This window comes from Lepisosteus oculatus, chromosome 26 (genome assembly GCF_040954835.1).
Source record: "Lepisosteus oculatus isolate fLepOcu1 chromosome 26, fLepOcu1.hap2, whole genome shotgun sequence".
Classification (NCBI taxonomy): domain Eukaryota; kingdom Metazoa; phylum Chordata; class Actinopteri; order Semionotiformes; family Lepisosteidae; genus Lepisosteus; species Lepisosteus oculatus.
In genome coordinates this window covers 4,111,817-4,136,300 of record NC_090721.1, presented here as the reverse complement: position 1 = coordinate 4,136,300, position 24,484 = coordinate 4,111,817, and the positions used below count along the sequence as shown (strand labels likewise).

Below are 24,484 nucleotides of genomic sequence, written 5' to 3'. Positions count from 1 at the left end.
TGACCCATTTGACACTGATCCAAGTCTAGTGCATTACAGTGAGCACAAATGGAGTTCAAAATGCAGGCCCACGGTCTGCAGGCAGTGGCTGTGGTTTACTTTGAGAGCAGATGTCTGGCACATCGATTGTGAAACAGGCAACAGAAACAGCTGGATGTTCGAAAAGGGAAGCCATCGTATTGAGCAGGTAAACAACCCCAAACCAAAATCTACACAGAGGGCCATCTTAGGATGGTAAAACCATTATTTGTTCTTCTCGACACCCACATGCAAACACTTCTGGTCATGCTATGAACCCAACCTCAAAGTTACAAACACATTACAGATCACAGCAATAGAAACATTCTATTACTCATCTAAACAAGGGACCACAATGTAAAGTTGAACAGGGAGGTTGAACAGTGTGCAGTGATCACCCCTGCCAAGATCTGAGCACAAACACACAGACGAGTTAAGTGGAACTCACACAGAAGGAAGAAATAATAGCAGGTATAGCAAGAATAAAACATGCCTTTTATTAATTAAGAATAGGGACAATATTGCACACATACAAATAGTAAGAGAGCACTGGGCAATAGGCAGTGAGACTGGGAAGCACAAAACATCATTTTCATCAACAATCGAGCCCCTCTAAGTGCTAAAAAGAACATCTATCGGAGCTAAAAGGCCATTTCTTCTCCAGCTTATTAAAGGCAACACGTTATAAATGTGCTTTCAGTTTCAATTTGGGGATAAAAAAAGTACTTTCCGTGTATAGATCTCTTCAGAGAGATTACACACAAGTTATTAGCCTACAGAGAGTCTGGTAAATTATGAAATGTGACCGTTCCCCAGAACCTAGTTCTGCTCTACTCATTCCCACCTGTCACTCACCAAATGAAGCCACCAGGTTCAGCCCACCTCGTTCTCCTGTGGTTTCCACCCAAACCCATGATGCACGCCTGCTTTCACAGTTTCAGAACACTCATCAAGGGGCTCGCTGCGTTACCTCTGTTCCCTTAACCAACTGACCAATTTTGGTATGTCAACTGCCAGATGTAGTCAGCTGAATTGAATTATCCTACTGTCCTCTTAGGCTTTTAAAAAAAGTACAGCTGCACAGTGATTTCTGAACGGTCAGATCCACCAAACCTGTCTGCTTCTTACTTCACACACTCTCACAGCAGCATCATGCACTGTGGAACAGGAGGGGGTTCTGCAGCCCGACACCTCTTCCTACATGTGCTTGACAGCATGAGAAGACAAGGTGCAGTGCAGAAAGGCACGGGTCAGGTAACAGGTTTACAAGAGGCTCCTGTCTCCGTTCTCTGTAACTGTGTGACGGGCATCGTGTTTCAGAATGGAGGCCTTTAAGCGAGTCTGTGTCACACTTTCACCCAGGACAGTGAGAGCTTTGGCTACCATCCGCCATGCAATGAGAAACAGGAGTCAAAATGTATAGTAAGAGGGGGGAATTAGAAAAAGAAGGAAATTATTGTGTGGAAAATGTCAGGCTGCAGTTAACTCCCGCAAATAAGTTATCAGCTTCATCACAAATCCCCACAGGAGGCCAGAAGACCTGCTTAGAAAAGCCATTTCACCAGACGGGTCTAAATTTATTTATTTTCTTCCGATAAAAGGAGAATAGCTGTATAATTCATTATAATAATATGAAATGATGGGTTTTCAGGCACCTCATGGCCTATAACCTACGAACCTGTACAAAGGCAAGAACGAATGAAGGGCAATCTGAAGAGGGCAGCAGCCTGAATTTAAATACACGAAAGCTTTCTGTCGAATAAACCAGCCTCCAAAGTCCACATCTTAAATTGTTTCTTCCTGAGCAAGTTCTAAAATAACGTGCTATGTGAGAAAAGTTTCTTAATCAAAGATTGAAAAAAACACCTAACTCTGTAACAGTACTCCCAGACACTTCCTCCAAACCAGAGGGATATAAAGCCTTATTTTATTTGCAGCCCTGTAACAATTCAATATTGGACCATGCAGAGACAACCAGGACAAAATGGAATGGAAAACAATTTGACAATGATATTGAAATGCCAACGAGACCAGTCAATAGTCTTATGTGGGTCTTACTAAACAAACTCCTCAACAGACTACTGTAACTCTTCTCACTTGATATAAGATTGTCCTATATATAAAAATCGTGCTACGGTATCTGATAAATTTACCCATTGAAAACGCCTGCAGGTCTCGAACATAAACATTCTAAATCAGTTATAATTAAAAATATGATTTGGGTTAAAACTAAATCTCAACAAGACAGGTCTAGTAGCACAGCAAGTTAACAAAACAAGGTCTACACATACGCAGTATCTATAATTATTATAATCTTTGCTTTAGACATATATTAAATTTATCATCTAGAGCCTTTAAAACCATAATCTCATCTACCAGCAGCTGACCAGCGACACAGCACCCACTCTTAAATAAAAGAAAACTCCCATTTCTTTCCAAGAGGAACGCACCATGTCATTTTCAAGAGTCACGGTAAAGTATTTCTTACAGTTTCTACTGAAACAACTTTCCGACTCCCAGCGACTAAACATCACCGGTTTCCAGAGTGATGGTCTTTCATGCGTACATATCCAATGGAATGGTTTTCCACGGAAATGAAGAATTTTAGATGTACAGCATGTGGGAAATCATTTCTAACAGCGAGGGTCCGTTAGCCAGAAAAAAGCACCAGAAACTTCAAGCACACCATCTTTGAAAAGCAGGAATTGTGGTCAGCATCTCCGCTAAGTTATTCAGATCGGCCCATTAAAACAAATCACGGATTTGGCAAAGTTTTATATTACCAGCAATGTCAAAGGCTAACACGTGGAAAGCAACAGAAGAAAACAGGTTCGTGTTTTTCACTACTGACGAAAGAAATAGACTACATTTGGAGCCAGAGGTTGCACACGGTTGCCTCCAAATACTTATAACGCTGAACAGAAGCATGCCCTGCTCATCACTGTGCAGTCAGATCAGTTTTTAACTGGTACGACACACGAAGAAATCACCGTACAAGACGTGACTTCATCCCTCCAAAAAAAAAAACCTTGTTTCTAGTTTTAAAGTCAGCCCTATAACGTGATGTCCTGCAGCGCCCGTTAGTGCGCGGCCCGCCGGTTAAAAACGGCCCCCACTCGGCGCGGAAAACAACGTCGGAGGCAAAAAAATATATATGTAAATGCGGCTTCCAACCATGAGAAATAACTGCCCCCCAAGTTCCAAACAATACAACCCATTATCAGCCAAAGTCCAAGCAATATTTAACCTATTGGATGCACAACCCAGCCGCCATCTTGCATTAGGATAGACGACTGGTGAGAGAGCTCAACCCCACCAGCGGCGAGAGGCAGCGACGTTAGCACTTGTCCGTGTTTATCACAACGCGCTTTTTGTCTGCAGGAGAGGGGGGGGGGACAAAAATCTCACCTCATTTTCGGACAAAAGACCTTTCTCCCGAATGAAACAGGTATCCCTTCCTTGTGTGTGCGGGATGAAAGGCGTGTATATCCGTATGTATCTGGCTCTATCCGTAACCTGCGCACAGTCCTCCGGAGTTGCGGCGCACTACCGAGCTCCTAGCGCTGCCGAGGTCCTGGCAGGGCAGTGAGAGCAGCAATTATCACTTGCAACACGTATAGGTCAGTCATGGTATCCTCTCACTCTCACTCCACCGTCGCGTTTAATCTAAATAGCTGTTAAACAGACGCACCTCCCAACACATATGTATCGAACGGTGAGTAATAATATGCTCTATTTTGTTTTACACCACTGGAAGGACAAAATGGTGCAACCACAAAGACTTCCCCGCTTCAAAAGAGCCCCCTTTTTTTCCCCTCAGTTTTTCGAGGGAACCTATATCCCCAGCCCCCACCCCTGCTATGTTAACGGTGGTCAGTCAAATTAGAAATACGTCCCTTCCAAAAAAAACTCAATACATAAACTTAAACGTAGCACTGGAGTGGTAGTTAAATATAAATACTAATGGGTTAAATAATATGTACATTTACAAGGGTGGAAGTCAGAGGTGATATTTATAACTATTCTATCGTGTACTAAATCGTATAGCTATAAATTGTTCGTGCTCAACTAATTTTGATGGGGGGCAATTCTGTAGATACAATAGCTTTAGGATAAAATAGATCAGGTTCGGTTTTAATGTAATGTAATTTATTTTAAAACAATGTATTTTGTGGGAATGAAAACTCTAGAGGAACGCAGATAAAGGGACAAGGTAGCCCCACGGAGTGTTTACTGTTGCGGTTAAGCATGGTGTCGTTATTGCTCGCTGTAGTTTTGCTTTTCATTGTCCTTTACGTTTGGATAACACGAATATACCACCAACACCGACAGACTGTAGCAAAAAGCGGAAGCGCACATTTAGTGTCATTGATTAAGAGTGTTTCGCGATCAGACAGGGGATTCAGCGTTTCTCGAAACAAGTATACTAATGACGGGACGGAGTGGCAGTTCTCAGATGAATCGCAAACATTCAACGGGCTCAGAGCCCTCTTTGTAACTGCACATCCGGATGATGAGTGCATGTTCTTTTCACCGGCTGTAATAAGGCTTTTGGAGATAAACGCTTCAGTCCATTTGCTATGTTTGTCATCAGGTAGGGTATGCCCTCCGTGATCTCGAGGGTTTTTAACCTCATTTTCAACTGAGTTCAGATCAGGTGGTGATCAGAATATCTCCATCGCCTTTTACAAATCTTACATTTTAGTGGTCATTAGAATAGATAAAAAAAAACAAATTCTAAAATATTTCGATTCATTATATATGTGTAAATAATATAATACTAATATTAACGTAAATATTAAATGAGCGTCAACAAAAATATATCAACACAGAATTGCAGGCTGTACAAATATTATTAATTACAAATAAATATTATCTACGTAATTACCTACAGCCTCTATCAGACAAAACCTATAAAATTACTTGGTAATTCAATGATGCACCTTATTAATTAAGGAATGTAATACATTCTGATTCATAGTGTGTGCTTGACATAAACAAAATGTTGTTTGCAAACTCGTCTGAACCTTTCTCCTGATATTTATACTGATATAAAATAAACATTAAAACATAACCTGTTAACATTTGATATTTTTATCAGAGTGCAATGAATAAAAACAGGATTCAAACTGTGATTCTGATCTACTTCTTACATTTTGCATTCACTAGGGCAAAGGTAGAACTATTTAGAACAACATTTAAAACTTGTTTCCCAATATGGTCTCTAATACAAGCTACTTTTTTAACAAGTAAAGTTTTTTTTTTATTTCTACTGGGTGTTTTCCAAAATAGTGTCTTAGTATGGCAGTAGTGTCTGAAAAACTTTGTCTACAGATGGAAGAGAGAATTACAGCATATTCTCAAAGAATCCCTGTCATCATCATTTTATTTTGTAGTGGTGTTTTTACTTTTTTAATTAAATCTGATATGATTTATAATCATATAATATAAATGCTGTATTTAGAGAAACATAATAATGACTGTTCACTCAATAATGTTTCAGTCATAGCTCAGAATTGTTGTTGTTAGAGAAAAGGTCAGGCAGTACTTTAACCTTAACACTGAATTGCTAGAGGAAAAGAGTAAAAGGGCCATCTTCAGTGCACATACACATGTGCTGTTGCTGTTTTTATATATTCAAACTGACATTTTAAAACATAAATTAGATCCCAAAAAAGGCTAAAACTCATTGTGAGTGTTCCTTTTTTCAGTTGTGCTTGTGATGGACAACTTAGTCATTATTCCTTGCAATTAACAGACATGCAAAGCTGTGGTTTGAAGCACCTCTCTGATGACTGTTCCAGCAACTGTGTACTATATATTCCAAAGTCTCCAGCAGAAAGAAACTATTTTATCAGGGAATATCAAAATATACTACATGCTTTCTGTGAGATTGTGAACCATATAAAGAGAAACACAATGCAATTGTTTACATTGTAAGTTAACTCTTGTATAGTACTGAATTGTTCTCCTACAATGTCTCACAGGTGTTTTCAAAAATACATTTCTGAATATTCAAAACATTTATGTATTTAGGAAATTACTATAGCCAAGGGGAAGTACGAAAGAAGGAGCTTCTTAAGAGCTGTGAAGTGTTCGGAATCCCACCCGCCCATGTCACAGTCATTGAGAACAGGTAAGAGACACAGTGGTCATCTTTTCAGCCAGCAGTTATACCGGATGTGCTGCAATAGTCTGGGAGATGCACGAATGAAGTATTTGAATCTGCTTTTGGGCCATTTCACACACCACTGACAAGATGAACAGGGATATTACATATCTTTTTCCTTTGCAGTGTGAGGAGGTGGTTAGAGTTCTGGACTAGTAGGTTGTGGGTTCAAATCCCGGGTGACACACTGCTGTCATACCCTTGGTCAAAGTACCCCACTCACGTTACTCCAGTAAAATACCCAAAAGTAAATGTAAATTGCTTTGGATTAAAAGCATCAGTGAAGTAAATTAACAGTTTATTGGAGATGAGTGATTAACTATCATCTGGGGAAATGAATTAGCATTAGAAAGCAAATGGTTACTGGAAGTAGAATCCTGTGAAATCATCATATGAGTTTGTGCAGGGGAATTAAGCAGAGATAAATGGTAACTTTGATGTTGACCTTCTGTTGCTTGAAATCCTAGGAGACCACTCAGGTCAGCAACTTCAATGGAATTCCTCACTGTCTTAGTAACTGTACCCTCACGGGCTGTACATTTACATGGGCAAGTTTGAGAGACAGGGGCAATTGAAACATATACAGCTTATTACTTAACTACCCTGACATCACATAAATGCACAGGGATATAGACTCTTGCTGCTGCCCTTGCTATTCAATAGTGAGGTGAACATCAGAAGCTCCCAGCACCCTCTCCTAGCTTGTTAAGCTAGACTGGAGCTCCTAAAACACACCAGCTTTGTCTGCGGAAGAGCTCAGGCTGAGGAGCTGTGGCAGTGCGACATTCATCACCTTGCAAGGGACTGTGTGTCACACAGGCTTTTTCAGCTCTGACCGAGAGCCAGCACCACCCCCTCTCCTCACCCCAAACTGCTCACTCCACTAGTGCAGAAGATAGGCCCGGGCCTAATCACAGAGTCCACTTCGCATTGTACCAGAGAGCAAAAGAGCAAAAAAGTGAGCGTTTCATATGCAAAGAAAACTTTGAAGCTCAGTGGAATCTACTGATTTAAGCAGGATTAATGTCAGTTGGGGCTTTTGTGAAATGGTTTCTGAAATTTGCGTTCCAGATCTCTGTAGATACATGTTCTTGACTATACGGCATTCATAGAACAGTTTATTTTTCTCATTCTAACACAAAGAAAGGTTGCTTATTTTTCAGGAGACTTGCAGAGGAATGGCGCTGTTGGCATATAAGAAGAAGGGGAAATTTAAATCCTAAATTAATTACTTCATGTCATTATTCACTTGGACAAAAATCACCTCACCTAGGCGTAATCAGTTTATCGGTTTCTTAGTGCAGTACACCTATAAGACCAGCAGTTCAGACCCTTGGCCACAGTAGTTGCTTATATTTGAATGTCATCACTGGTAATGCTTTGTGTGGGCTGTAGAGGAAAATTAATAAAACTGACAGATTGGTACTGAAGATTTGGTTCTGCATAGAGTACGACAGCCTAAAATGCCAAAACTAAACTAAAAATGCCCCAAAATAATTATGCTTCTTTTTTTTTTGTTGCACTGTAATTAGTTTAGATGTACAATAACTAGATTGTTAAAGTGAAAATCGCTGCCTTGATTTACAGAAACCAAAAGAAGCATGTTAATTTTATCGTGCATCTGTATAATCAGATTTAGGTGAGCACTTTTCATCCTTTGTTACTCTTAATCCAGATTAATGATCCCTCATTGTAAATTTGCCTGACTGTCTGGAGTGCTCATGAGCCAAATCTGATGTGTAATAAAAACGCTGAACTGTAATGATCTTTACCAGCAGTGAACTGTTACTTGTTCTTTCCAGAAACACTGGGAGATGTGAGGGGATCATTATTTCCAGCATTAGCAAGAAAGCCAATGGACGCCTACACTGTGAAACTTTTAAGGTCTCCTTACTTGGCCGTAGAGACCGCATTTCTTTCTTTGCACGTTGTTATGAGTGATTAGCAAAACAGCTGTTTCTGCATGCAGATTATTGTTGACCTTGTATCGGTTTCCAGAGCTCTCTCTTCTGAAAGAGCACTTTCTACCTCCCCACCGTCGTAGTTCAATAGTGTACGTCTTCCTGACACCGTAGAATTATCTGCTTGCGTGATGTTTTGTGCTTGGTGTTGTGTCACAGACATACCTCTGTGCTCCGTGTCCACTATCCTCATGTACAGTATATGCATAACTATGTATTTATAGAGGTTCAAGTGTGGAAATGCAAAGGAACAGGTAGAGCTTAATTCCACACTGAACAGCAGAAAGAAGAAAAAACATCATATTGGCCAGCTCTACATTAACAGGCTGAAGCAACAAAACGTTTTTAATCCTGAACATGGGGACCTGATATTTAATAGGTATTCAAAAGGTATCCTCAGCGTCAACCCAGCAGACTTCCTAAGAATGCACAGTGAAAGGCGACCCCCAAGGACACAAGTGGAAAAGTGCATTTAAAACCATGAACAGGGGGCACTTCTTTACTACAAAGGGCGGTGGGAGTGTGGAACATGCCACCCAGCCCTGGCTTCCTTCAGGAAACAGCTGGTTGAGATCTATAGCTGAGACCTCTTCCAGAGCAGCTGGATCAATCAGTCCCAGCTACCAAATGAACTAGATAAGGAACTGAATGACCTCCTCTTGTATTTAACCTTCCTTATGCTCTTATGAAATGTTTTTTTCCCCTACACTTCTTGATCCCATATGTAATCATTGGGAACTGGAAATTAATTATGACTTAATAGACTTAATACCAGTACATAAAATGTACCGGGAAAGGGCAGTGAGTAAGGGAAAAGTAAAGTGGACACTGGTTTTAATTATAGCACATGTGATGCACAGCATGCAAACCAGTTTTTGCTGATTAATCAAAGGGGTAAAGACAATAAACGTAGGTGTGAAACCCCAGACGGGCAGCTAGGGCGCCAAGGACAGACTGGAATAGATGCAAACAGCCTCCAGCCCTGCACCCCGGGTGGACTCCCATTAACAGCCATCCAGCTGGTCCATGCCCCTCCCCCTCTGCACACTGGACTTGAGTGCAAACAGTAAGCCCGTCACAAATCAAACCCCTGTTCTCACCACTATAGGCACAGGAGTCAGGGCAGCCTGATATATTGGGGCTCTATGTCACTGCAAGCCATTAAGAAGTGCGATCCCCGTAGAGGAGAAAAGCATGCTTTTCAAGTGCCGAAACCCAACAACTTCAAGAACTCTGCTGAGTCCTAAGGACAAGTTTCGAACATCCAATGTACAGTATGTAGCCAGAGAAATTATTATCAGTAGAAATATGAATAGAGTTATATTATTACACTTCTGTAACATGACTCAGTGTAAAACTCTTTACCAGATATTGTCCGGACAGTCCCTTTCCAGCCTGTGTTTTAATAAACAGCCCAAAGAGCCTTGCTGGTTCCTGTCCAGGCCACCTTTCAGGGTCATTTATCAGCGGGACGTCCCCTCGAGACATTAACAAAGGCAAATGTGTCCCTCCGGCTGAGCGCACCCTGCGTGAAACGACCACAAATGCAAGCATAGTAAGAAAAAATGAGTGCAAAGGTTTCCGTGCTAGTCATCTCAGAGTCAGTGTCGCTGCCTGGCTCTGTTTCAGCGGTGTCTAGTTGATTCTGCCACTTGGTGAGCGATGGTCATGACGTCAGCTAAACACCAATTTGTACGCTTCTGTAAAGGGGCCATTCTGTGCTCACCATTGCTTTCCCCAGTATGTGTTGTTATTCGGCTCTACAGCTTTCACTTCTGTGGAGATTACCCCTCTCCAAACCCGTAAGGAAACCCTGTGACACTGTATTGTGCTGGGCTTGTCAGAGTAGTTTGGCAAATACAGGGGAACATTTTAAAAGTGTTCAGCTTACATCAGTCCAAGAGCTGGAGTGCAGGGGGAATGAGCCTCTGATTGATGGTGAAGGGTCTGGCAGCATCCTTTTCCCTTGGAGAGAAAGGAAAGCCCAGTGTGGGAGGCGTCAAGACCCTTGGAAATAAAAGACGGGACAGTGGCATGTACGAGAGCGCAGGGCTGGTAGAGTCTAGTGCATCTGAAGTGGTTTTGTGTTGCATGTAATGTTAGCTCTTATTAATACCCAGGAGGGGGGCAGGTTAAAGGTATTTCACACACAGAAGGCCGCAGTGGTACTTTCCATAAGATTGAAATTGAAATTGAACATCCGAACTGAGCCCTGATTTATCCTTGCACCGTTAGGCTGTACAGATCCTAATGCGTCAGACTGCAGACAATTGTTTTTTATTGCTTATGCTGTCTTGCACGATGCGTTTTCCTGACCTGAGATTTATCTACACTGATTTAAACAGACTTATTTAAAGCCAGGGAGTGTGTACTAATTTACCTTTAAAAATTGTAAGCTGGACAAGTTGAACTTGTGGACCCGTTGGCTGTGTATCTCTGGACAGAGCACTAGCTGAGCATGGATAAATCTTGAGTAACCATGTGTTGGGGTGGAGAGGGATGTGGGCTGTCCCATTTTTGTAAAGTAGAACAATATTCTCATGTTATCAGGCTAGACATATGGATCTTGTTTGGATCTAGCATCGACACAGAGCCCTCTCAGTCCTCAAGTAACTCAGCAGTTGGGTGTGTACATTAGTCCAGCTTATGAAGCAATAATTATCCCACGAAGGTTCTCAAAAATGATTCAGTGGCCTTTTTTGGCACTCAGGAGAATTATTGTTTTTTTGGGTTCCTCTTTGATGTTAATCTCATAAACATCCGAGAAGAATAAGAACCTTCTTTCACCTCCCTAGGCTTTTGTTTTTATGCCTTGTCGTTTGCTCTAATTGATTTCCAGATCAGTGGGTGGTATTTTGTCAGTGGGATCTGCAGTTCTGGCAGAAATCACAGAGCAGAGACTGGACAGAAGGATGTCCAAAGTAATTTATTTTAGTAGAAAACACATGTGATTCCATGACATTTCTAAAGATGTTTCTTTGTGTTTCCTTTACAATAGTAAAAAAAAAGCAGACTTTGGTAATCTAAGTACTATAAAACAAAGAAGTTATGCTGGTTTTAAATGTGACTACCATTGTTGCAATAATACAAAGTACTTCTTTATCCACCTGTAGGTCTTTTTCCCACTAATACAGTCCACTGGCTCAGATGGATCATTTCTTTTTAAACATGCTCTGGCAAATAAATTCAGGGTCACTGAGAAATAAAAACATCTGAAATGCAAAGAAGCAAAGTTTCAAAGCAATGCATTCCTTTAAAAATTGGTTCCCCATGTCCACTAAGCCTGGAAAAAACATGCTTTTGGAATTGTGCTACCTTTTACCTATGTGGCTATGCCCAGGGTTTGGATTGTGCCGAGCGTCTGCTCTTGAGATGTTCAGTAACTGTTCCCTGTTGTTGTGTGAACAAACAAATCCCAGATAAGCAAAACAAAACTGCCCTGTTTTACCTCTACAACTCCACTGTTGGTTTTTCTTTTTACTATATTATCATGGCCTTTTTTCTGGGAATCTGCCATTTTATGCCAGCAATGCTCGCAGCTACCCCTGGAGTGTCACTGTGTCTTCTGGTTTGCAGTCCATATCAGCCCTTGATGACATAACACAATCGGTTATTGATTTAATTGGTCTGACATGCAAACATTTGGAGTGCTTTAGTCACTGAGGAGACAGAGCTCCCTAGAGCAAGCAGGACTGTAGCTGTCCAGGCTGTTTATTCTGTTCACACGACCCATTAATAACTGCTGTGTGTCTGCTTCTCTCTGCTGTATAATCCACATTTTTATGTCTATTGGCTTGTTACATCTGGGGGTGCATGCTCATCTCTTATGTCCCCGTAACGATCAGTTTGTCAGACATTTTAAATTCTGGTCACTGGTTTAGAGTTTACTTCGTTATGTTGTCCAAGTCTTTCCAGAACTCTGCAGAAGCAGCTGAAGTTGGAAGAGGAGTTTCAGAAATAAAAACTGCTGAGATTGGAAAGCTGTTATCAGATTGCCTTGTTCATAACCTTCAGTCACATGTACACTTGTTGGACGGTGGGGAGCTTAATCACATACAATTAATCTCATTTCCCTAAGGTCCGTCTACGTTTATACAAAAGAAAACTGGATAAAATCACTGCCGTGTACGAACATAACATTTTTTACAAACTGTTTACCTAATATTTTTACGGGCCAAAAAATCCCTCCATGCACAAAGAAAGAATCCCATAAAAAGACTGTCATCAAGAATAGTCCTGAAATAAAAAGAACATCTGAAGTGTGCTTAAGACAGAAAGGCAGGGAGATTGGGGTTAACGTTTTCGCTGCTTGCGCTGGCCTGCTGTGTTACTGTGCACGTAGATGAGAAGACCTTTGCGTCGGTCAGCCCCACCGGCTGTACTCAGAAATGTGATTGTGGTTCTGAGAAGGTCTGCGATGTCTGCTTGTGAGATTACACATGGTGGCCTGCCAGAGGCTGGAGTGTGAACTTAACCGTTGACCTGCGGAGAGGTTTGGAACGAGCTGGCAGTCTTCCCAGAATGCCTGTCGCGTACTTCTTTGTTATTGTGTTTTATTTTCTCCCCCTGCCTGTTTTCCCATTTGCGGTACAGATAGGGTGTTCAGTACTGATCTAAGACGGTACTGTGAGTCTGCAATGGTCCCTAAAAACTCCATTTAGGCCCGACTCTTTGCTTTCCCTTTTTTTTAACCCCAACCACGTTGACGCAAGTATCCGATTGTCGTACCTTCAATGTCACTTCACACATTGAGAACTGTTTTGCGCACCACATGTACCGCGACCATCTTTAATCTTCTTTTATGTACCTTCATTCTGTTGCTGTAGCATTCCTCGCTCTGTAAACATTTCTTGTACAGTAAGCCAGCAGCAACATCGCCCTGCAGTTCACACCTGGCAACCCATCTGGAGCTCAGCAGCTGTGGGCCTGGCCAGTACCTGGATGGGGGAAAACAAAGGCTGCTGCTGGAAGAGGTGTTAGAGGAACAGTAGGTGGCGCTCTGCAGTCTGTGTGGGTCCTAATGCCCCAGTATAGTGACGGATGAGATATAAAACCAAGGTCCTGACTCTCTGTGGTCATTAAAAATCCCGGGGTGCTTCTCGAATAGAGTAGGGGTGTTACCCCGGTGTCCTACCCCATTTTCCCATTGGCCTTTACCAATCATGGCCTCCTAATAATCCCCATCCATGAATTGGCTCCATCACTCTGTTCTCCTCCCCACTGATAGCTGTTTTGTGCTGAGCGGACTGGCGCACTCTGGATGCCGGCGCATCATCCAGGTAGGGCTATTTACTTGTAGAGCGCTTTGAGTGGAGTGTCCAGGAAAGCTCTATATAAGTGAGGAATTATTATCATTGGTAGTAGTCGTAGGAGTAAAGTGCTGTTTGTAAAGGGAACCCCAATGCATTTCCCATACAGGAGGAGTCCCACTTCACACACTGCCGGAGTGCACAGCAGATCAGGTGGGGAAGTGAGAAACTGCTTCGCTAATGGAATTAAGGGGGAACCTTTGGGAGGGCAGGTAGTCCAAGCCCAGATGGAATGTAACCAGGACACTGGGGTTCACAGCTCTGACAGACAATGCCATGGGGTGCCTCCTTCAGCAATACTGTGTCCAGTCACTGAGCACCTTCTCCTGGTCCACCAACACCACTGGCGGCAGCAGCCCTTTTCATTTAGTGTTTATCCACCCCAGTACTGACCAGGTTCGACCTTGCTTAGCTTCTGAGCTCTGAAGGCTACATATAGCTGTATATAGTGGTATAGCTGTTGCACATTGGGCTCCGTCTACCAGATTGACCACAGGCGTCTCAGGCTCTCTTGTCGTGGCGTGGCTAGGTGTGCATCTGGCTCCATGCGGCACTTTTACTGAGGCGTCTCTGTCGAGGTCACCGTGACCTGTTGTTTATATTTCAATCTTGTTTTTTTTTTTCCAGTGGCTTAGTTTCTGGATTGTACAGGCTAGCAGAGACTGTGATGCCAGAGGCAGTGAACCAGGAAATTAAGTCAGATACTCTTGGCTGCCTTGAACATTACGCTTCAACCTTAAATTTGCAATTGTTATCTGGCGGGTACTGTAGTTTTTGTTTAACTCACTGGTGCAAAGGGAAGCACAGCGTCCCCCACAGTCTGGAGAATACAGAATATGACCCAAAGGCGCAGTGATAACTGTGGGTTAAAGAGGTGCAGCTTACGCCTGTTCTGTCACTGACCTCAGCTGCTGGGAAAGCTCTTAAGAATTGATTGTGCCGACAATCGATCGCACCCATGGCGAAACAGATCAACATATTGTTTTTAAGGCAGGACCAACCCAGGGGTAACGCAGATCGGGGCTAAAACCCACCTCCTCCAGCTGGGCCCGGCCCTGCGGCAGAGCCCCGGGGCGGCCTGGGATCAGTAACAGGCGTGCCCTGGGCAAGAACGCCCTGTCGCTGGGACTCCAGGGTTCGCCGGAGAGGGACTGACCAGCCGTTCTCGGATAGTATTTACTGCGGAGCATGCATCTATAAGTTGGATATAGCACATTGCATAAACTCTCTGGCTTTTATTAATTGATGAAACTCAGTACTGCATACCACATTGTAGGGTTCCTGATGCTGCCGTTTCCTGTGCTGTGTGACCGCAATTGCAAAAGTGGGCTGCAATATACTATGGTCATAGACCACAGGAGGCATTATTCTTATACAGTATATAAACTGATCAGAGTTGAGTTTGACCTGAAGTCCTTAACCGACTTTAATCCTTCCATTCAGGTTTAGGACCAACTTGAGCCTAAATCATTGAATAGCACTGATGACGTACAAGGGCTGTGTATTACACAACAAATACTGTGTCGTTAATGATCGATTAAAGATCTGTGACACTGATCTGACACATCTTTGTTGCAAAGAACCGACATTTCTCAAGAGCCACCTCCAAGCCCTTTCCTTGTTTTTTGCAGGCTCAGATCCGTTGTGTTTTAGGGAAAGTGCCTGCTCCTGCTTTGCCAGGCTCTGGGTTCACTGCAGGACTGGCATTGCCAGGGCACTTCAGAGCTTAGTGCCTGCTGAATAGGACAGCTGTGTTGACAGTCTCCCTGTCCCAGAACTTCGTGGGCTGCCTGTAATGAGTGCACATCTGCTCATGGTCCACTGCTCCTGCGGTGTGCTGACTTGACCCCAGCGTGCTTTGCACAATAAAGGAAGTGAAAGACCTCAGAGAACTGGCAGCCAACCAGGAGCTGCTCTGAGCTCACGGCTGAGCGCCGAATGAAAGTCAGCTTTTCCTTCATGCGAGCAACATCCCATTTTTTTAAATTTGCTTTTGTGCAAAGTTCATCTGCAAAGCTGGCTGTGCCCTGCGAGACATTATTCTCTTCTCAAGAAGACGTCTCAGCATCCGTTCTTGTCAATAAGAAACTTGTAGCTGTGTGCAAATCAGCACGGTATGATTTTCTAAAGAATATCTCATGAAAAACGAGTGCACAGCTTTGTTGCAGTGTTAGCTTTTTTTACATCTAAAAACATTGCCTGTAATGAACAAAAGATGTAACAGATAAAGCTGCATTTGATCTTTACACGAATGCTCATGCTTCTGCGAGACACCATGGGCTCACAGTGTTTATGACAGCAGGGGCCATTACAATGCTTGGTGGAACTGATTATTCCAAACTGGAAGGGCATGGACAAATAATTGGTGCTTCTCGGTTTGAAAGAGAAAGAAGCTGCAATACCGTGGGTATAAAAAAGGACTGGTCCCCCTGGTTGTGGTGGCTCAAGAGTGTCTGTAAGTTTTCATTCCAATTCCATTTGTAGTGACCTCAAGTAATTCATTACTGGTGTAACGGGACCAGTTTTAACAACATCTCAACCGCTGAGGAAACATTGTCCCTCCAGGACCAGGATTGGATGTCACTGGATCAGAACAAAGTCCTTTCAGCCTCAAGCAACAGAAGCCATTGCCCAGATGCCACAGCAGTGTTGTCTAATACTACAAAGTTTAAATGAGAAGGGCCAACACAACTCATTTTGTACGTCATATAAACACATAAGTGATATTCTTCAAACTGTCTTTGATGGTTTCAAAGACTTTTAAGATGCATATGAACCTCTGTTGTCAGAAGTGTACAGTGGGATTGTACCTGTTTTACTGTCCGCAAAGAAGTGCCATCATCCAGCCAGTGCTTCTGCCTCAGATGATTTGATTTCTCTCGTCTGCAGCCTCCAGAGCGTTTAATTATAAACCAGTCTGTTTCTTCTCATGCTGCACTGCATGATATGTGTTCTGGGGGAAAAGGACAAAACATAGCTGTGAGCTCTGCCAGACCTTACTGTGACCTCTGCTTCTGTGCTGAGGACAGCACATGGGCCTGTTAACTTCATCAGTGGAACAGCTTAAGGCTCAAACTTCAGAAGACCATTTAGAGCACTGGATCAGATAAAGGACCTTTAGAAGCCATTTACCCTTTACAGCTAGACATATGACATCCAGCCTGATTGCACGGACCATTTTCTGTATTCAGGGCATCAGCAATTTTCCATTAGTCAAACAGGTTGTTTGAAAAGATATTTAGGTATCTCCTACGCTTGGGTTGGTGAGCAGTAGATGAGGTGAGCCCTGCTGATTCGGGGGAGGCAGGAGTTTGGTCAAGGAGGATTGCAAAACAGGCTGAATGCAGAATACTGTCAAAGCCAAGGCTGCCAACCTTACAGTTTTCTTTTACTGCCGTACTGCCCTTTAGATGCCCACTTCTTCAGACGTGCCTCTTTTGTACAGACACCAGGGCACCACTCAATACAGTGGGGTGCTCTGCCATGCTCCTCACGTTGTCTCTTCTTCAATCCAGCTAAGACAGAGAGCTCTTGCTGAAACAGTTTGAAACAAACTGTAGATCTGATGACCTTGAGCAGTGCGTCTTAGGGGACGTCTTAGAAAATAACAAAACCTATCGTTCACATTTTTGTATACATAGACGCCAAATCAGCTGACCTGCCTGCATTCACACACGCACCCAGTGTGTCAGATTATTGTGGTGCTCTATAGTGTTCTGCAAATTAAATTTAATAATTAAACACTTGGACATCCAAACTGTTCCATGAGCGTCCTTATTGGCAGCTTTGTATCTCATTCAATCACAACAGGGTAAGAAATATTCCATCTTCATGTTCATGGACAATCACAGCCAATGTTTTCAGCGATACATTTGGCTGGAAGTTTATTGGCTGTTCACAAGCTTCACACAGACTGGCAACTCAGGTGTAATTGTACTACATCTGCAAACCAGTGTCATTATCTCCCAGCTGAATGCAGTGCTGTATGTCATTATGAAGCAGCAGCTGCCTTCAGAGGTACAGCATTGTGCAGAATTATTGACTGGCATCCTAGAAAGGCCGTCACTGACCCTGTGTTAAATTCAGAGCGACGATGCATGCAAAAACACGAATGAGATAAAATACATAGCTAGTACTCCAGGAAACAGCCGCAATCTTCCTGACAAGTTCTTTGCTCTCCTGCACAGCCGTGTTAAGGAGAGCGCTGAGGTGAAAGGTATTTCACGGCACATATTTAATGTGTTAAACAGACGTCAGTACTATTAAAAGCCTCAACAGAATAGGGGGAAGGTTTGCCAAGGTAAAGTCTCAGAATGTACCAATATAGGGTAATCTTTTTACAGCTGAATGTTCTGGGCACACAGATTTTTCACCTGAAGCCAAACAGTTACTTCAAAAAAAATACTTCACAATTGTAGACTGCTCTCAAAAAGTTCAGAAATGGCTTTGCCGCCAGTGTAAAACGTAACCACCTTTGTGTTTTCTGTATTCAATACCCCGTGCGAACATGCAGAAAAAATCAGTTTCTACAACCATGAATCTAAAGGAGCTACTTGCTGGCTTGTTTTGAGCAGTTCTTTCAGAAGCCCGGTTATAATTCTAGGTCATTGCCCATGTGAACAGACAGAACAACTGCTGTCAATCAAAGCAAGGCGGATTTTGTAGTAGGCCAAAGTTCAACAACTGCATTCAGATGCCTGCAGGCAATTAGATTGCTACATGCAAAGCAGCAGGAGGTGGAGGGGTTACTCTGGGCCATGTGCACTGTTACTATAGCAAAGCCGCCGCATAACACGCTGATTAAGCTGATATTCTGCCAGCTCCTTGCTTGAGAAAGGTCAGATAGATCAGCTCCACTTATTGTTAAAATTTGTTTTAGACTGTAGCTGCAGCTGTTGTCACCTGAGTTTCACTAATAACTGTGCTGAACTGTAAAAAAACAAAAGCAATGTTTCAATCGGTTTTGTGCAGGCGTCTCTCTGTGTAAGAGCCAGCGGCGTAGGAGCATGCGATTACGTCCTTTGAGGAAAAAGAAAACATATACCACACAGCCTTCAGCTTTAACGACCAGAGAAGGAGTTCTCCTTTTTTCACTCTTCACAGTGCAAGCTCTTAAGTAACCCTCTACATGCCCTATGCAAAATATGGTATCTGGCAGTTAGAACAGTAAAAGGTCATTCGTTTCACCATTACAGCAACATCACTGTAAATGGCATTTTCAGTTGTTTTGCAAAACCTTTAATACTTCTTCTTTAAAGTTAACTTGTAATATTTAATTGTTCTGAGCTCTTGAGCATTTGCCTTCCTTCAGCCTAGAAACGTTATTCCATTTTTAAGGATGTGCATTGAATAGTAATTCATAGACAAGTCTACTTGGACCAACGTTTGAACCTGACCATTAAAAATTGAATAAGAGGTGCTGTCCCTGATTGTGCCTTAGCACTTTGTAAATGAAGCCTGTTCACTTTGGTTTCTGGGAGGTGGAGTTTTAAAATATATTTTGGCAGGAGGCAGAAATGGATTGCTTTGTTACTTCTGTCCCATCCTATTGCTTCAGCCCACCATGCGTTAAGCTGGGAGAGCCCAGTAGTGGTAGGCCACAAGGCCGATCTGCATTAATTCCAACCTGGGTACTGGAGCACAGATAGCAGCAAACTTGTTTTTGTTTCAACCACTTTAGTTCCCTTCCCCCCTTTCAGCACAACACCTTCCCTGCGACCCCCCCCAGACTCCCAGTGACCCCGGCAGCAGTTGATTTGTGTCCTGATCTATCACCCTCCCTGACAGGCACAACAGTCCCATCTCCAGGCAGGGGTCCGGGGGGCTGGGGGTGAGGAGGTTCCAGGGCTTTATTCATTTGGAGTAAATATGCTCAATTTCAGACCATTGCTCTCTTTTATCTGCCCTTGTGACCTTGAGCTCCTCTGCTGCGTCCCCTTACTTTGGAAAGAAACGTTTTAACACGTTCAGTGCCAAGAGCCCAATCTCATTGCACAGTCAAGACAAAGCAATCACACAGCAAACTGTGTCAATCCATTCCCTAAACACTGTTGTAGTGTCCAGCATTAGCAAACATAAAAAAATACATGCAGGACTACTGGATTGCCATGGGTATTTTTAAAACCGGAATTAAAACAGTAGGATATGGGCAGCTATTTTGACAAAACCTGTCACAGGGCAATGCAGTGGATTAAACCATTACAGGGTCTGCTTAGGGTTTGTGATGATTCCAAATTCAGGACAGTTGGCAAGATTACTTGGCTATTCTAGCAGAACTAAAATGTAAAAGTGCTTCCTGCAAGGAAGGGAGACGGGGAACAACTGGTCCATAAACGTGTGTCACTTCAGCTGTGTGTAACACTGTAGCTGTGGAAACATCCTTTCCAGCTGGGGTTTCTAACAGGATAGGCCCACTGCCCTATATGCAGCTGGGCTCCTGAGACTAGTAGTTTTGCGGTTACTGAAATGACAGGTGAACTGATCAGCTTTTCGGGAAATTTGAGAGTACTTAGCCTGTAATCCGACCTGGAATACTCTACTTTCCCACCATTTTTGCACTTCTGTTGAGGAATTCAGTTTCGGATACACCTTCCGCACTGCTTTCTGTTTCGGTTTAATGGTGCTGACAGCACTGAGGAGTTGAGAAATTGTAAAGAAGGCAGGCTACATTGCATGAGGAAAGATCTGAGATCTGTTCAGTTCTAGGGCTGTAATTTGAGGAGGTCTGGGAGACGTGATAGCTGCTTTTGTCTGCAGTGTCAATCTCAGGATGGTATGGGAGATAGCCAGGCCCGTATTGGAGTAGCCTGGTAGCATGGCTCTTGTCTCTGGTGCCTCACAGTTCTCAGGCCTGGGACACCGTCTGTATGCAGTTTGTACGTTCTCCTGTGTTCATGTGCGTTTTCTTGGGGAGCTCTGGTTTGCACCCACAGTCCGAAGGTGACTTCGCCAATTTGGCATTTCTAAATCGCGCCCTGCATGCTTGTGTGTGCCCTGCAAAGGCCTGGGATCCTATGCTGGGTGTAGTCCCAGCATCACGCCTTGTAGAGGTTAGGCTTCCCGGAGGTGTAACTGGAATCGTGCCAGAGGTTTCAAGTGCATAATAAGCTCTTCTTTGTTTTAGAAACATATGAAGCAAAGCCGCTTCACCTGGCCATCCTCTTGCCTGCTGCTGGCAGAGGAAGAGAATCCGCTGTAATTCGACGCGGAGAGAGCTCTGTCCGCGCTGCCCATCGCAATGCCTTGTCAGCAGGACGTGCAGGAGAACATAAGGACTCTTCTCTCGGGTGATGGGAGCTGCTGGAGTTACTGAAACAGAACACGTCCCCCCCAGCTGACACGCAGACAGCCCCCCATTCAGAGCCTGGGCATCTCTTCCACAGGAGCTGAAGGTTTTGGTAATGGTGGGAAACTTGAGACCAAATCACGGCGCTATCTTTCACCGGCTCTTCTAGCATTCAATACTACAGGAAGAAACACCAAGGACTGGCACAGCTTATACATAATGTGACATTTACAAATAATATTTATAATATATAATACTTACCATATCATGTAAGATCACGTAAGCTACTGATGTTAAAGTTATGTGTTGACGTATGTCCTCGATCCGAGCTGTCAGTTCACATGGGCCGTGACAGGCTGGACAGTCCTTGGGGGCTCCTAAGCCTGATTTGAACTAAACAAGCAAAAAAATATTTGAAAGATTTTGGAGGCTAATAGTAAATCGTTTACAACACCACGGTTTAAATTTTTTTTTTTTTTTTTAAGCCTACAGTACCGTTGGGCTGATGATCAGGACTCCGGTCTGTGGAATCCGTTATTCAGCAGTAAGGGGGTTAATCTCTCTTGCAAAGCAGGCGTTCTTTTTGAACCTAATGAAGCTGAATCCCTGGGCTCTTGTTTTCATATGAACTGCCTTGACCTTTGTCTGTCTGTGAACCAGCCTGAACGTGCTTTCCTGCCTCCCTTACACTGACGCTCCCTGTGGCTGGAGATAGTGCCATCCTCAGAACAGCACAGCTGCTGAGGGTGTTTTGCCCTTCCTTACTCAGGAACATTGATGACAGCTTCTCCCCTGCTCTGGAAATGCAGATTGGCTTCGTTTATGTACACAATCAGATAAGATAAGATCACTTTATTGGCCATATACAATTTCTTGCATTAGAAATTCGTCTTTTCGCATACCCCAGCTTGCTCTCCATGAGACACACAGGCACACGGCCCGGGAGAGAAGCTTGGGGTCAGAGCGCAGGGTCAGCCATTGTATGGCGCCCCTGGAGCAGTTGGGGTTTAGGGCCTTGCTCAGGGTCCCACCGGAGTAGGATTCCTCTGCCGGCTGTGGGATTTGAACCGGCAACCTTCAGCCACAGGCGCAGATCCTTAGCCACAGTGCCACCTCTCTGCCCTCGAATGCCGTCTTACTCGAAAAAGTGACGGTGCAGAAAAATAACTGCGTATTTGAATAGTAAAGAAACACAATTTAAACTGTTAAGCTATCAAAGAATTTAGCTAAACATTAAAAATACAAAACATTAAGAAGGAACGGCCGATTTTATTGAAATGAAGTATAGTGCGCAAGTGTTGATGCCAAGACTGGTGTAAACATTGGATTTCCCCCCTCAGACAAATAATAAAAAAGGATCACAGAAGAGATCAAAAGGCATTGCAAGTTGTGGGGGCCAAGGAGGGAGCGGTACTGAGCACTGGATTGATGGACGCCAACCTGTCTCCATTTACAAATGGCAAGAGCTCAAAGCAGACACCCATATTTTAAGAGGCTGTCAGTGTGGAACAGAATGGAGCAGTTCAGTCCCTTGTGTGTGATGTGTAATCATCTTCCCGGGGCTGAAGTTTTTAAGCAGAATATTATGCAAAGACTCAGTGACCTTTAGCTCCTGCCAAGCCAGGGTTCATAGACTTCTGAGCCTCTTTGTTTTTTACGAAAGAAAAGTACAAGGGCCACTGGAATTTGAATCTTAGCACGTACTCTGTAAATCAAATGGAAAATCCACCTTTGAATCACATAAAACACAAATACAGTTCACCCACCCGATATGTTTTGTTTTTTAAAGCATGATTTAAGGAAAACTCAGCTAAAAAACTTTTTCCTGTTGTCACATCGTTCTGTTGCACATAGTCTGTTGTACTGAAAGCACATTCCAGTGACCTGCGGCGTCTAAGCCTCTCAGGCCACCTGGTTGTTGCAGGGGTGTGTGTAACTGTTAGACGTGCTGCTAATTTCTGACCATTAGACTGTAACTTCTGACACAATTACCATTTAATTTACTTTTGAGAAGCACGTGTCGTCGGCAGTTTTCCAGATAGCTGTAAGTTAATGTATGTTTTTGCAGCATTTGATCAGTTAAAGCAATGTGCCTAATTGGGGATTACTAAATCAAATCAAATAATAAAATAAAATAGAAAAAAATTAATAAAAGCATAATCTCGTTTACAGTAGAAAATGCAGAAATACTTTGTGCCCAACAAAAAAGGGGGATATCCTCACACCTGAAAAGGTTTTAAATGAAACTCTGCTGTCTTGAACATCCTTAATCACTAACAAGCACTGGCAGCTGCACTCTTTTAATACCATTGGATGAAACATGCTCCTCCATTATTGATCTTGACAGCATCTGTAGTGTGGGTAGAAAGAAGGGGAGGGAGAAATGATTAAATAGCCCGTTTTATAAGAATAAAACTGAAAGCAAAACTGGCGTATCAGCTGGACAGTATTGCCCAGTAGATGTCCAAGGCACTGGTGACTTTTAATAGGCTCTTCTCAAATGAATAATCAGCTTATCGCTTAAGTGGCATCAGGTTAGTATTACCACCATCCTCAGAAGCAGTAGCTGTTCATGTAATATTGATGTCATGCAGCAGGACTGAAAAGACGCACACTGTGTTATGTGATGCTGGGATTATCTTCTTTTCTATGCAAAAGGAGCGTAGCAGAGGCCTGGAATTAAAGAACGAAGACAAAGCTAACATCTTTGATCTCGCAGACTATGCCAGGTGTATTACTGTCACGAGACTCCAGAACACGCAAGCCACTCTCTCCCTCTCTCAGCACAGTCGTTCACAGTGTAACATGTAACCGAGATTTTCCCAGTTTTGATGTTTCCTTTCCACGGGGTAAACTCAATCCGAAACTTCTTTTGGAAATTAAATTCTTCCTTCTAGGTTTATCCAGATTCATATTAAAAAATATCTGGGGGGTTGAACGAAAGAGCGAGAGATGTTAGCTGTCTGGGTGCAGACCCCCCCGCTGCTGTGTACAAGTAAATCGAACACACCCTCCTCTGACGCTGTCTTTCAGAGAGCTTCCGGATGATCCCAACGTGCAGTGGGACATACACCTCGTCTCCTCCCTGATCCTCAAGCACGTTAAGGCCGCTGCTATTAATCTGGTAAGGCTGCACTCTTTCTTTTTCTAGTTAAAGCCTAAAATGCAAAAGCATATCGGCTGTTACTCAATATAAACCCGCCTGAGGGACACAAAAGGCAAGCAGCACGCGACTCTCTACTGAACACTTACAGCCTTTTCTCACCTGGCCGCTCAGTGGCTTACTGTGTGGGCACTGGGGTGCAGAGGACAGGCCGAGCCCCTGTGGCAATAGGAGTGCTGCTTTAAAATCCACCTTCTGCCTCTGGGCAGTGATGGCTGAGTGTTTCGAGCAGGGCCGACTGGTTATGTCTGCAAGGTGGCAGTGGACGTGGAAACCGTGTCCAGCCTGCAGATCACACTCAGGTTTCACCATCTCCCCAACCAGAACCGCAGAAAGACACGAAGACAACAGCCCTGGCAGCACTCGGCCAAAGAGAGCGCAAGTGTTCTCGTCTGCATCTCTACCGGGCCGGCCTGAGGCTGTCGGGACAAGCCGAGACTGAATAGCCATTGACAGGGACTAGCTGGGATGTAAAAAGGAGAGAAAATTGGCGACTCTGGTTTAATCTTAAAATGTTGAGAGCATTTCTAAGAAACACTTTGTAAACATGTTATAACAGGAGACTCCAAACCAAGTGTT

At 43.4% G+C, this 24,484-nt stretch overlaps 2 protein-coding genes across 12 annotated transcripts in view; one reads left to right on the top strand and one right to left on the bottom strand.

Annotated features, from left to right (window-relative positions):
- Positions 1-3,586, bottom strand: part of ncor1 (nuclear receptor corepressor 1) — a 71,583-nt gene extending 67,997 nt beyond the window's left edge. For 9 of the 11 annotated variants that reach the window (XM_069184507.1, XM_069184512.1, XM_069184516.1 and 6 more), the window contains exon 1: positions 3,427-3,585. The gene's annotated coding sequence lies outside the window, so the exon portion shown is untranslated. Of the gene's footprint in view, positions 1-3,426 lie in introns of all 11 variants that reach the window. The other 2 variants (XM_069184508.1, XM_069184514.1) reach the window with 1 other exon arrangement.
- Positions 3,587-4,260: 674 nt separating this feature from the next.
- Positions 4,261-24,484, top strand: part of pigl (phosphatidylinositol glycan anchor biosynthesis, class L) — a 28,472-nt gene continuing 8,248 nt past the window's right edge. Inside the window, exons 1-3 of the mRNA XM_006641006.3 lie at positions 4,261-4,612; positions 6,055-6,154; positions 23,776-23,866. Of these exons, the coding sequence (XP_006641069.2) occupies positions 4,267-4,612; positions 6,055-6,154; positions 23,776-23,866 (537 nt within the window). The 5' untranslated portion in view covers positions 4,261-4,266. The remainder of the gene's footprint in view (positions 4,613-6,054; positions 6,155-23,775; positions 23,867-24,484) is intronic.